Source organism: Anas platyrhynchos, chromosome 1 (genome assembly GCF_047663525.1).
Source record: "Anas platyrhynchos isolate ZD024472 breed Pekin duck chromosome 1, IASCAAS_PekinDuck_T2T, whole genome shotgun sequence".
In the NCBI taxonomy this organism is placed as follows: Eukaryota; Metazoa; Chordata; class Aves; order Anseriformes; family Anatidae; genus Anas; species Anas platyrhynchos.
In genome coordinates this window covers 42189696-42201895 of record NC_092587.1, presented here as the reverse complement: position 1 = coordinate 42201895, position 12200 = coordinate 42189696, and the positions used below count along the sequence as shown (strand labels likewise).

General features: G+C 36.3%; 1 protein-coding gene across 4 annotated transcripts in view; it reads right to left on the bottom strand.

Annotated features, from left to right (window-relative positions):
* PTPRQ (protein tyrosine phosphatase receptor type Q) overlaps nucleotides 1-12200 on the bottom strand; it is a 135641-nt gene that overhangs the window by 54921 nt on the left and 68520 nt on the right. For all 4 annotated transcript variants that reach the window (XM_038168438.2, XM_027454194.3, XM_038168450.2 and 1 more), the window contains exons 37-42: nucleotides 11108-11273; nucleotides 10342-10632; nucleotides 9754-10029; nucleotides 8792-8943; nucleotides 5691-5832; nucleotides 3507-3776 (exon numbers count right to left, since the gene is read on the bottom strand). In XM_038168438.2, coding sequence (XP_038024366.2) covers nucleotides 3507-3776; nucleotides 5691-5832; nucleotides 8792-8943; nucleotides 9754-10029; nucleotides 10342-10632; nucleotides 11108-11273 — 1297 coding nt within the window. The remainder of the gene's footprint in view (nucleotides 1-3506; nucleotides 3777-5690; nucleotides 5833-8791; nucleotides 8944-9753; nucleotides 10030-10341; nucleotides 10633-11107; nucleotides 11274-12200) is intronic.

The following is a 12200-nucleotide window of genomic DNA, read 5'->3' as shown; positions in this document are numbered from 1 at the left end:
GGACTGATACTATCAGACATGCTTTAAAGGAAATTGCACAGTTGAGAACATGTATTTAAAAAGCCTCCTTGAACTAGATCTCTGAGTCCCTAGCACATTAGAAAATTCAATATCTAACTGTGGGGTCTAAGGAATGAAAGACCAAGTCTTACATATCTAAGGATAAATGCACACCTCAAAGCTAAGCTTAGAAAAGTAGTGAATAACTATCAGTATTCTTGAGTCTTAAATTAAATAAAGAATGCCCAGCTTACCAACAAAGTGGACTACTGTTTACTTTTCAGTAAACAACATATTTGACCTCAAAATGCTTTCAACATCAGCTTTGTATGTATATCTTCCCACCATTTTTTTTATGTTCTGAGTTGACCTAGTCCTTACAAAAAAAGTTCCTTCACCCTACGCTATATGATTTTTCTATTCTTATCCAACTTCTTATAAAAATAACATCAATGCAATTTCATTGGCAGCCACCAACTGATTGTTTCATTTGTCTAGAGAAGACCTGACATCAACATCAAAGCCATTAACTTACATTTGGACATATCAACTAATGAGAAAATCTAAAAAAAGCTCCACGCTATTAAGAAAGTAAAGTCTGGAAAAGAAAGCAGTTCCAGTCATCTTGGAAAGAAGTGTTTCGAAGATTCTTAGTCATGATTCACCCCTTGTTTTTGTGATGCTTCTGCTTTAATACATATTGGAAATGTGAGTTGATTTGAACATGTGAAACATACTTATCTGTAGTAGTGATATAGAACAAAGTTCTTCCATTTTCCATACTGAGACTCTACAACAAGTGATTCCTCTGGATAACCAGGCCAAAACACTGCACTTCCACATCATGCTTGGGACCCTCAGGACTGCTTTAAAGTACTAAATTAAATGATTTTTTCAGTGCATTAGGGACATCTGTAGTTCTTTTTACAAGCTAATGAAGAAATTAATGCAACCCCAACTCCTAGAGCTGCCATGTTCTATGAAAAGAATATATGGTGGTAGAAACAGACCATTTCTTTGGGTATGAAGAAGGTTTTAAGCCCATGCTACATTTTGCATTCCTCACAAGCCTAAATGAGAAAGCTGACCACATTTTCTAGTAAGCATTTCCAACTCAGAGGTACAAAACCGGAATATTTATAGGTTCACTTATTCAGGGACTTATTAGAGAATAAACATGTTTTAGCACAAGTAACAACAGATTATGTTAACTTGCCAGCTCCACATCAGATGACCTAAGAAACTTTCCTATTAACAATCCTTTTAGGCACTCCTCTTTTTCACCCACAAAGCATACTTCTGTGTACAGCTGCAATTTAACATAGGCCAGCAAAATTAAGCTCAGATTAAATTAAAAAATGTCTCTTGGACAATTTCCTAGCAATATTTCATTTAAATGGAAGTTATGAATGAATCTCTGTTTAGCAGAAAACAAATAGTAAGGACTGTAACCATAGTACAATGTGGTCCTCAACCTGTTCCAAGATTCTGTGTTCAGTTATAATATTAAGTAGGACCAGTAGTAATGAAAGAAAAAGTACTCTGCACATGTTAATTGTATGCTCAACATGGTTAATATTTCCAGAGAATAATAATAAGTACAAGAAAAATCTAAATTTAAAAAAATTGACAGCAGCTGCAGTTTTCTTTTGGTTGTTTATACTTCAACCCCCAAGTGGCTTTTTAGTTCTTTTATTTTTCTTCTTAACTGAATGGCAATTACACTAGCCCCAGACTAGTGTAATTCTGAGCTACCTGAAGCTGCACAGCTTTACTAAGTCTTTCTGAGAACTATCCTACTAATTTATAGATCTTTTTCCCTTCTAAAAATTCAACCCTAATGAAATTTAATTTTAATGTATGCATTTTCTTGAAAATAATCCAAGGGTAGCTATTCAGTCATAATATTCCAAATCATTTTTTCATGTGTGCTTGCTATATTGTCTTTCATATATCGCATAGTATTTTTAAACTCAAAGTAGTATTACCACTACAAAGTTGACAGTTTTTGTAACATACTGCAGCCTGGCAGAAGTGGTTTACCATGACAATGGAGCTAGATTAGACACAAAACACTACTAATCTCCTCATAAATTTAATCTTCATGATTCAAGTTTAATTTTACCCATTTATGAACAAGATTACCTAAAAAAAAAAAAAAAAAAAAAAAGTCAAATAATCTTGGTAAGAATGTAAAGGTCAAACACTATGCAGTGAGACACTGAGCCAAATTCGATTTCACTTTATGTCAGAAATAAATGCATTGTCAGTGACTCAGTGCTGGCTACATATTCTGTGACTAATCTTAGACCACCATAAATAAGAAGCTGACAACAGCTATAAAACTGTTTCCATTCCCAACCATGAATCTCTAGTTCCTAGTATCCAGTCACCAGAAAACAATTCATGCAAACACACAGTAAAGGAAATGTCCTAATAATAACTAGTTTGCTGTAAATATGACTAAGCAACAACCTGTAAGCCAAATACTAAAACAGCAAGAAAGAGTTTGTGCAGTGTATGTACCAAAAAAAAGAAAAAAAAAAAAAGTGTTGTAGTATAAACCCTTCACTCAGACAACTCTTAGTGATAAGATACATCAGCCACGTGTTGTTAGAAAATAAGACTGTTTTTGTTTTATTTTCTCCTGCTAGTACAACTCTACATAATGTAGACCACAACAGGCTAGTAGTTTGTCTTTCAAGCTCATGACTAATACCACATCCACAGGTTTTTTCCAGGCTTTCCTCAAGCACTAATTAACATCCAACCCCAAATTCCTCAGAAATTGCATCAGCTTTCACAGGTGCCAGGCTTCTTTGACACTAGCAGCAGCCTTTCTCTGCCTTCCATGAAGTAGGCAACCCAGGAAGCCTCCTGTTCTCATCTGTACCAGAGGGAAAATGTCTCCTATAAACCTGTCTCCAAAACTTTCTGGTTTTGGATGAGTCCAGTTTTAATCAGTCATTGGCTTGCTAGTCTGGGCACCCATCCTCAGTTTCAGTCTTACTGTAGCTCTGAGTCAGGACTGATTTTTCACCATCTAAAGGGTGGAGAGTTACAACTGCAACTCAGAAGTGTTCTTAGGTGCATGCTCACATACATCCATGTTCAGCACAGCAGTTAACCTCAGTACATATTTCCAGCCACTGCTGTAAGATATAAGCATGGTTATCTCTAATATTTAAAAATGCTTCCTTCAAAAGAGGATTTTGAACCCTGTCAATGGACAGAAGTTTCTGAACCAACAAGTGGAAAGATGACCCAGATAGAGTTCATAAATCTCCAATAAGACAGAAAGGATGGGACTCATTGTATTCTAAAAAAGGAGAAAGAGGAAGGCCTGTTTCTTCCCTTCCACTATTAGAATCAAGTTTAGAAAAAAAAAAAAAAGAAAAAAAAAAAGGAGGATTTACCTGCCTGTAGTGAAGCAGGTATTTTGGGTCTGCTTGCCTCTTGGTTATCATTTAAATTAAACAAAAGAATTAGCTTTAGTAATTTGTTACCTCTTTCTGGAAGTGTACTGGCATTGCATATCTGTTCTTCACCATCACCAGCAGATGTTGCAGCTTTTATTTTAAAATGGTAAGAAATATTAGAAAGCAGATTTCTAAAAATATGCAGCGTATCATAAGATGAAAAATTTGTAGAACTTCCTTCAACAGTTACGATGTAATGAGTAATCACACCGTTGGATGAAGCAGGAGGGTCCCATTGCACTAGGATCGATTGCCAACTCATTGCAATACAGCGAACATTCTGGACAACATCTGGGACTTAAAAGATATACATACACTAGAGGTTAATACTCAGACACAATTTAAATTGTACTCACAGAACAATATAATTGGAGAAGCAGCCATAATATCAAAGACAGGGTTAAACATTCCAGAGGCAAACAAATAGGTATTGTAATAGAAATGTGTTGAAAAAACAAAAATATGTCTTTGTTCTTATTATATGGTTCATTTCTGAATAGCATGAACATGAGTGATGCAAGTACTTGGCATAGAAGAGGCCATCTATCTGTCTTTTTCCTTGTTGTGTACTCCAGTTTTGTTTTCTCATCTTATATTTCCCTACGTTTTTGTAATCAAAATGTAGTAGAACATACACAGTAGTGTGAAACTCATACACTCCACAATAGCATCAACAGCAGAAATTTCTTTTTGTCTCTTAGCTCTGTTTCTTTTAGACACTGAATCATCTCTCACTGTCCTTTCAGCTGAGGCATGACCTGCACATAAGTCACTATGCAGGCTTTAGAGCTTCCGTTACCAAAGCTATTACCCAATGCTCCCCACCTCCTTGCTGGTTCTAGTAGGAGAAATTTTTAATGCTTATAAAAATTTAATAAAATATATCAAATATTAAACTCATGCTTAAAATAGAACATTTACATGTGAACAATTGATTAAATAGAACAATGTATTGTATCTCAGAAAAGGCTAAATTGCTGGCTGTACCAGCTAAGAAAAAGTGAATATATAATCTGGGGTGGCCCTGCTTATCTCCTCTACTGAAACACGTCCAGGAATCCATAAAATAGTGAAAGGACTGTTACTGAGGAAACAGATATAAAGGGAAACATGTTAACTATCACTGCACAAAGGTAGATGAATCTCTTTAAAACTATTGTCTTTTCCCTTTGAAGAATAGTCTTTTCACAAAATCTGAGAAAAAGATTAAAAATGGCTAGACCACACTTCCATGGGCAATGTCTCTCCAGCACTCCTGAAGAAAGTACCAGGGGAATGGATTGTCAGTGATGGAATGAGACAACTGAGGGGTGACTGTGGCTCTTAGGTAGCACAGACTCCAGCTGCAGGGATCCAACAGCCAACATGAACCAGTTTAGTGATGGTCCAGATTTTTCATGGTGTTCTAAAAGCTGACTACAATAAACAGCATTTTTTCTTTTTCCAAAACTGATGTTTTGTCAACTCTGGAAATAATATTTCACTGGAAGTATGATCTTGAAAAATCGTAGTCACCATTTGGAACCTTTTGATATTTCCTCTACTTCCTCTGCTATCAGTGTAAAGGAACTTGGGAGATCAGACATGGCCCCCTATGACATGACCCAGTCCTCCAGTTTTGACAGCACTTGTACAGTAGAACAGCATGGCACATGACAAAATTCCGTGTAATTAATTAACTAAATCAGTTACATCGCACAGCCCTCTCCAGTTGTAAGGAAGAAAAAGATGTAACAAATTATGTGTTTAATTAGAGAATTGTTACCCTTCCTAAAATAAATAACCAAAAATTGTAAAAAATTATATGTTTAATAGATTTTCCAGTTCATTTGCCAATCTTTTGTCCAGTTGCTTTTAGTACTGCTAAAGTTTCAGTTATTTCCACAGGGATCTGAACTATTGCTTTGATCTGCAAAGTCTGATATCTATCTAATTTTCCTCCCTTTATCTGTGATGCTATTAAAAGATTTATAGTAGCTATATAAGCTTCTCATTTCAGATGAGGACATTTCTAATTCTACACTTCCAACATCAAACTTCAAGCCCAGTCTACCCAGTACAATAGGAATGGGAATTGGTGTTACAGAAGCAGAAGACAATGAGATAGTGTTACGTTACACTTTATTTGGAGAGAAGAGGAAGGCTGCTGTTCAGTAATACAAGGAAAATCCACACAAACAAAACTGCAGCTCACAAAATGTTACATCTAACCTGATTCCATCGTTGTAAATTGGACAGCATTGCTGAACTGATTGCCATTCCCAAGTCTGGTAAATGCAGATACACTGATAAGGTAAGTGCTGAATGGTTCTAATCCAACAAGGTTTGCCTCATTGTCTGAACCTGAAACATTCTTAAAGAGGAAAAAATATTAGTACATGATTAATCTTTGTGAACATTGTTGGCCTCACCTCGAACATGCTGAAACAAAGAGATTTAGAGCTAGAGTCTTGCTATAGTTTTGCTACAGGTTATTTAGAGCTATAGTCTTTCCTCTTCTACTCTCAGTAGCTTTCAGTCAGACAAAGTAGTCCCTGAGCTCAACTAAAAGGAATGCAGGGTCAAATTCTTCCTTCCCTTTCTCCTCTCCCTCTTTCAATGTAGCTTGTGAGGAAGATATGCCAAAGGATGGTATCATAATTACATAGCACTTTTAGAACAGATTAACTCCATGTATGTCTTTCTTTTTTCCTTTTTTTTTTTTTTTTTTTTTTCACCAATACTGAGAACTCTTGTTACCTCTGCTCCACCTTATCAACCTCCTCTCACCCTCTACTTCTTCTACTTTCTTACTACATGTCTTCAACGAAAAAGGTCATGGGTCATAGCTCAATATTTCCCTCACTTTACCTGAGTCAGACACACAGACTGATGAAGAGCTAAAACCCAAAGTTTGGTTCCTCATAGCAATTTTTCAGAGAATCACAGAATCACAGAATGGTTAAAGTTGGAAGGGACCTCCGGAGGTCATCTGGTCCAATCCCCCTGCTCAAGCAGAGCCACCTACAGCAGGTTGTCCATGCCATGTCTTTTTGAAGCTCTCCAAGGAAAGAGATACCTCTCTGGGCAGCCTGTGCCAGTGCTCCGTCACCTGCACAGTGAAGACATGCTTCCTAATGTTTAGACGGAACCTCCTGTGTTCCCGTTTGTGCCCATTGCTGCTTGTCCTTGCACTGGGCACCACTGATAAGAGCTTGGTTCTGTCCTTTTTGCACCCTCCCTTCTGGTACTTATACACATTGACAATATCCCCTGTGAGGCTCCTCCACGCTGAGTCCCAGCTCTCTCATCCTCTCTTCATAGGAGAAATGCTCCAGTCCCTTTGTCATCTTGGTGGCCCTCTGCTGGACTTTTTCCAGTAAGTCCAATTCTCCCTTGTACTGGGGAACCCAGAGCTGAACACAACACTCCAGGTGTGGCCTCACCAGTTCCAAACAGACAAGAAGGATCACCTCCCTCAACCTGCTGGCAATACTTTTGGCCCCTGTTAGGTTATTTTGCAGCAAGGGTACACTGCTGACTCATGTAAAACTTGGTGTCTGCCGGGACTCCTAAGTCCTTTCCTGTAATGCTCCTTTGCAAGTGGGTGGTCCCCAGAATGTCCTGGTGCCTAGAGTTGTTCCTCTCCAGGTGCAGGACTCTGCACTTCTCCTTGTTGAACTTCATGAGACTCTTGTCAGGCCACCTCTCCACCCTGTCAAAGTCCCTCTGCATGGCAGCACAGCCCTCTGGTGAGTCAGCCATTCCCTCCACTTTCATGTCATTCACAAATTTACTGAAGGTATCCCATCGTCCAGATTGTTAATGAAGATAAGCAGGACTGAACCCAGTACTGACCCTTAGGGCACTCTGCTTATGGGCCACCAACTAGACTTTGCACCACTGAAGCCTATCCTCCTGGTCCAGCAGTTCAGTCAGTTTTCAATCCCCTTCACTGTCTGCTTATCCAGCCTTTACTTCTATGGCTTCTCTAACAGGGTCTTATGGGGGACACAGAGCATGCAAGTCATATTTTGTGTATATTTTGAAAGGACTCTAATGGCAGCAGGGAGAGAGCTAAACTTCAGCAAGAAAACCTGGTGAGCATTTTGTGGAATTCATATCATCAGGGAATTATGGTGCCTAACTTCAATATTTCAAAATAAATTGCTCTGCTTGTCTCTCTGCCACAATCTAAATCCAGTTTCTTGTCCACTACATCACATAACATGAAGAAACATTACTTTATGTAACACAAAGAAATATGGAGCAAAGCAGAAACTGCTGCCAGTTTCTGTAATCTAGTTGGGTTTAAGTCTGCCACAGATAGACTATGGCCTCCTTTGGTGGCCTTCATGAGCTCTCAAAGAACATGATTCCAAAGGCAACTCTCTATAGAGAGCTTTCTTCCGTATCTGCATTCTGCCTCCCCTCGTCCAAAGACCATGGAAGAAACTGGATCATGATAGCCCTTCATTCACCACAGGGAACAGATTGCAAAGACTGCACAGCAGGCCACCTCATGGGGAATGACTGCTGCAATGGATAAGCTTAACAACAGCACAAGCACTTCCCTTGCATGCTAAGTCTCTGGAAGTGCTGAGGGAGTTTGTCAGCACAGTATCATGGTGTACCTCACACTGTATGTCTTAAGCTCATAGCTGACTGCAGCAATGCCTTTGAACAGTAACTTTTAGCCATGTCTCAGGTGAACAGAACTCACTATTTAGTTTCTAAACCTGAGATACAGTCCTGGTCTCACTTGCTGCCCTTACAGTTTATGGCACATATTTGATGCCATGCCAGCAACCACACATAAATGCCTTGACCAATTTCTACATCTAATTTTATAGCTTCTATTTCAGTTAAAATTTATTCTGTTACTCTTTAAAAAAACAAACAAACTAACTAAAACCACAAACCTCTAAACATTTTAAAACTATTTTTCAAGATTACAAGAAATTTCTTTCCTTTTTTAATCTTGGAAGCCCACAGATACTACATGGCACACACATGCAGATACAAGTAACTTCTGTCATTTTCTAACAACAAACTTACAATGAACTATGAACTAAAGATTAATAAAGCTCATCATTAATGGAATATTAGAAGCTGAAAACAAATTAAGATGTAGATATATTTTTCTATCTAATTTTTAAAATTGAGTTATAGACATTGTGGGAGAGTAAGTAAGCTGTCTTAACAAAAAATAATTTATAGGAGCTCCATAAATGTAGGAGTAAAAGAGACATTTAAATTATTTGTGTTGTTTGTAAAACATTAAAAAAGCATTTATCATCTGAAGAAATTAAACACAAATATTAGAAACATACCTGATAAAATATTTTTTCAGTGTTGTTTTGATAAATCTTAAAATTATATCTCATAATAACACCATTTGGCTGAGGACTTGGATCCCATTTTAGCCACACAGAATCTGAAGTGTAATTGGTAATGGTCAAATTCTGGGGTGGAGCTAATGGCACTGCAAAAGAGAAATGGTCTTGACTTACAAATTACAAATAAACCAGGCAAAACCAAATATTTCAGAGAAGCAGCAGAACATATGAACATCTGTTACCATTTCAATCTGAACTCAAGAAAACAGCACTTCATTTCTATCTTTTTGTTTGTTTATTTCTTTTTGAAAAGAAAACAAATTCCATTAACCAGGAATATGTTTGGTCAGCAAGGGATCTTCTCAGATACCTAAGAAAGCTATTTGTCACTTAAACAGGCTCATTGTCAGAGCTAGGACACTTAAAAAGTCATAGTACATATATCTTGGAATGAAATATATTTCACTTCCTAAAGCTTATAGTGAGCACAACTCATATATCTACAAGAGAACATCATTTACCACACAGGTGGAAGGAGGTCCATGTAAGAGAGACCTGAAAGAGTGTCAAAAATGTTTTCATGCTTGTATTTTTTTAATTTTGTACATATGAGAGAAAAAAAAAAAAAAAAAAAAAAGAAGGTATTGCTGTTTGCTTAAAAATCCCTGACACTTTGACAAATGGTAAATTCCAAAGGAAAAAAAAATCTTTCTTGGAGTTTTGTAATCCTTCGCAGAATATGACCACCTCTGGCACACTGTGATGGGAGGAGGAGAACTCAGAAAAGACTCAGAAAGAACTCAGAAAAGTGTTTCTTTCTTCTGAGAGTTCTTCACACAAGACCAATGGAAAATGAATTCTTCACCTTGACTCTTTCAACGTGTGATGTTCAGATTTAAATCAGACGCCATATCACAGGGATAAAATTTCAGTTTGTTACAATTGCGTTTGCTCACCTGACTCATCTGTGTAGAACAGAAGCATGGAAGATGGACCAGATCCTTTTATAGTTCTTGCAGCTGTGTAAATACTGTATAATGTGAATGGTACAAGGTCTTCTAAAATGATGAAATTATTAGTGGTAGAGAACGAGATGTTCCTTTCTGGCCCAAACAAATTTAAATCATAACTTATTATAACACCACTTGGCTTAACAGGAGGGTCCCATGAAAGCATAACTGAGGTAGTTGAGAGATTTGAAAATTTTTTGATTATAGGTGCTGATTCTGGGACTACACAAAGAAATAAGAAAGAGAAAAACAAGGATAACCTCAGAAAAATATGAGTTATAATGAAAAATGTGTTTTACTTGTATTAGCTAGTTTAGTCTTAGCTGAAATTGTGCTCTGAGCAGAAAATTCTATTTCACGGTCTCAACACAGAAATGTGTAGCAGGTTTTTGTGTTACTGTATCTCACACACACACACACACAAAGTTTTAAGTAAAATGAAAAAGATAAACTATTTTTTTTCTTTTAGAAAGAGAAGCATTCTACTTTTTCTACATTTCCTTAGGAATGAATAAAAACTATTCTTAAACTTACCATCTTCATCAGTTCTTATATGCAGACTTAGAGCATGCAGTTCAGAAGACCCTTTATCAGTGGCTGGTATGATTTTCAGAATGTAGTCAGTGTATTTCTCCAGATTGTCAAAAATGATACTTGTGTTGTAAGTAAGGAAAGACAATATCTTATTGGTTCCCAGTTGCAATAAACTTAGAGAAACATGAAAGAAGACTAAACCATTTGGCTGGGATGGTGGAAGCCAGCTTACATTTACAGAAGATGAGGAAATGTTTTGATACACCAGATTTTCAACAGAACCATCTGGGACTATGAGAGATAAACAAAACAAATGCATGGATTACAATACTAAAGAATCCAAAACCAAAACAGATATACATGCCCTAAGTATGATTGTTTTATAAACCTTATTTGTAAAACACTAAATATTTTGTATAATTTTTTTTAATGATTTTTTTTTTTTACTATCAAAACCAAAATATTTTGATGGTATATATGAATAACCATCTATGTTACATTTGATTTTTGAAAGAGCCTTAATGATGGTTTAATATAATATACTTATTGCTTGCATCCAAAGAAGAAGCTTGTGAACTATATTCTCTGTATTACAAAGCAGAGAAATCAAAATGTCTTTCATGCAAGGGAACATGAAAAAAAAATATTTACTAGATTTTTTTTAGCTTTGCCATCTTAACAGTAAAAATCATTTTAAAGTTAGAGAATATTTAATAAATAGAAGCATTGATATACATTGTAACATTAAAAAAAGTTATTCACTTACTATCCTGATCTGTATATACATCTATAATTTCACTGGTTTTGTTTCCATCTCCAAAAGCTGTGCTTGCAGTTACCCACAGAGTATAATGGCTGTATTTGGCCAAGTCATCCAGAACTGCAGACTGGGACATATTGACATCGCTGTAGTTACCAGAACTTGTGAAATTCTGAAGGAAAAAAATAAATAAAATAATAATAATAATAAAAAAAAAAACATGTATTGTCTCTGAACATAAATGTTACTTATTCATTGACTTCTCATTCAGCCATCACCACCACCAAGACAGATGATTCACCAGATCATTCAAGAGACATAAATATATACTTTGACTAGTAGTAGGTACTGATTTTTCCAAAATAATCAAGTTATTTATTGTATGTTGTCTATTACTCCTAGTACACACAACCTAATTGACTCATCCTGTCATTTGTAGCTGTTGAATGACAATTGACCTCTTTTATACACATTGACAAATGTTACAAATATTACAAATATGTAATATTGCAATGGGTTTATCCATACCGCAACAGGAAAACAACAACAAAAAATCTGCTAATTGTTCATAGATTACATGAGCGCACTTGATTGTCTTGTCTGATCTGCATAAAGTGATCTGCATCAAAGCACTTCTCCCACTTTGCTTTTTTTTTTTTTTTTTTTTTTTTTTAATGAGAGTAGACCTTATATTTGTCTACTTGGCTAACTTTGAATTAAAAATTTCCAGAGGCAGAGATCTCACTGGAACACTTGATAAACCATTCCTCTAGTTTTCATTAAAAACATGTCATTGTTTCTATTACAAACAAATATCTCCAATGGATTGTTTTGAATTGAATGGACCACCAGAATTCTTTTCCTTGTGCAGTTACTTGTTAACAAAAGACAACCGCATAAGGACCACATCCTACTTTCTTTCAAACTATATAAAAATTTTCACTAAAACTGTGACTGCTGCAATATGTTACTGCTTCAGACCCTATAAGGAGTCTGTTCTTGTTTGGAATGAGCAATTTTGGAAACTGAAAAGAAAAAAATTAACTCAGATTATACCAAAGCTATACCACATAACCGAATCTGTATTATTATCCCAATG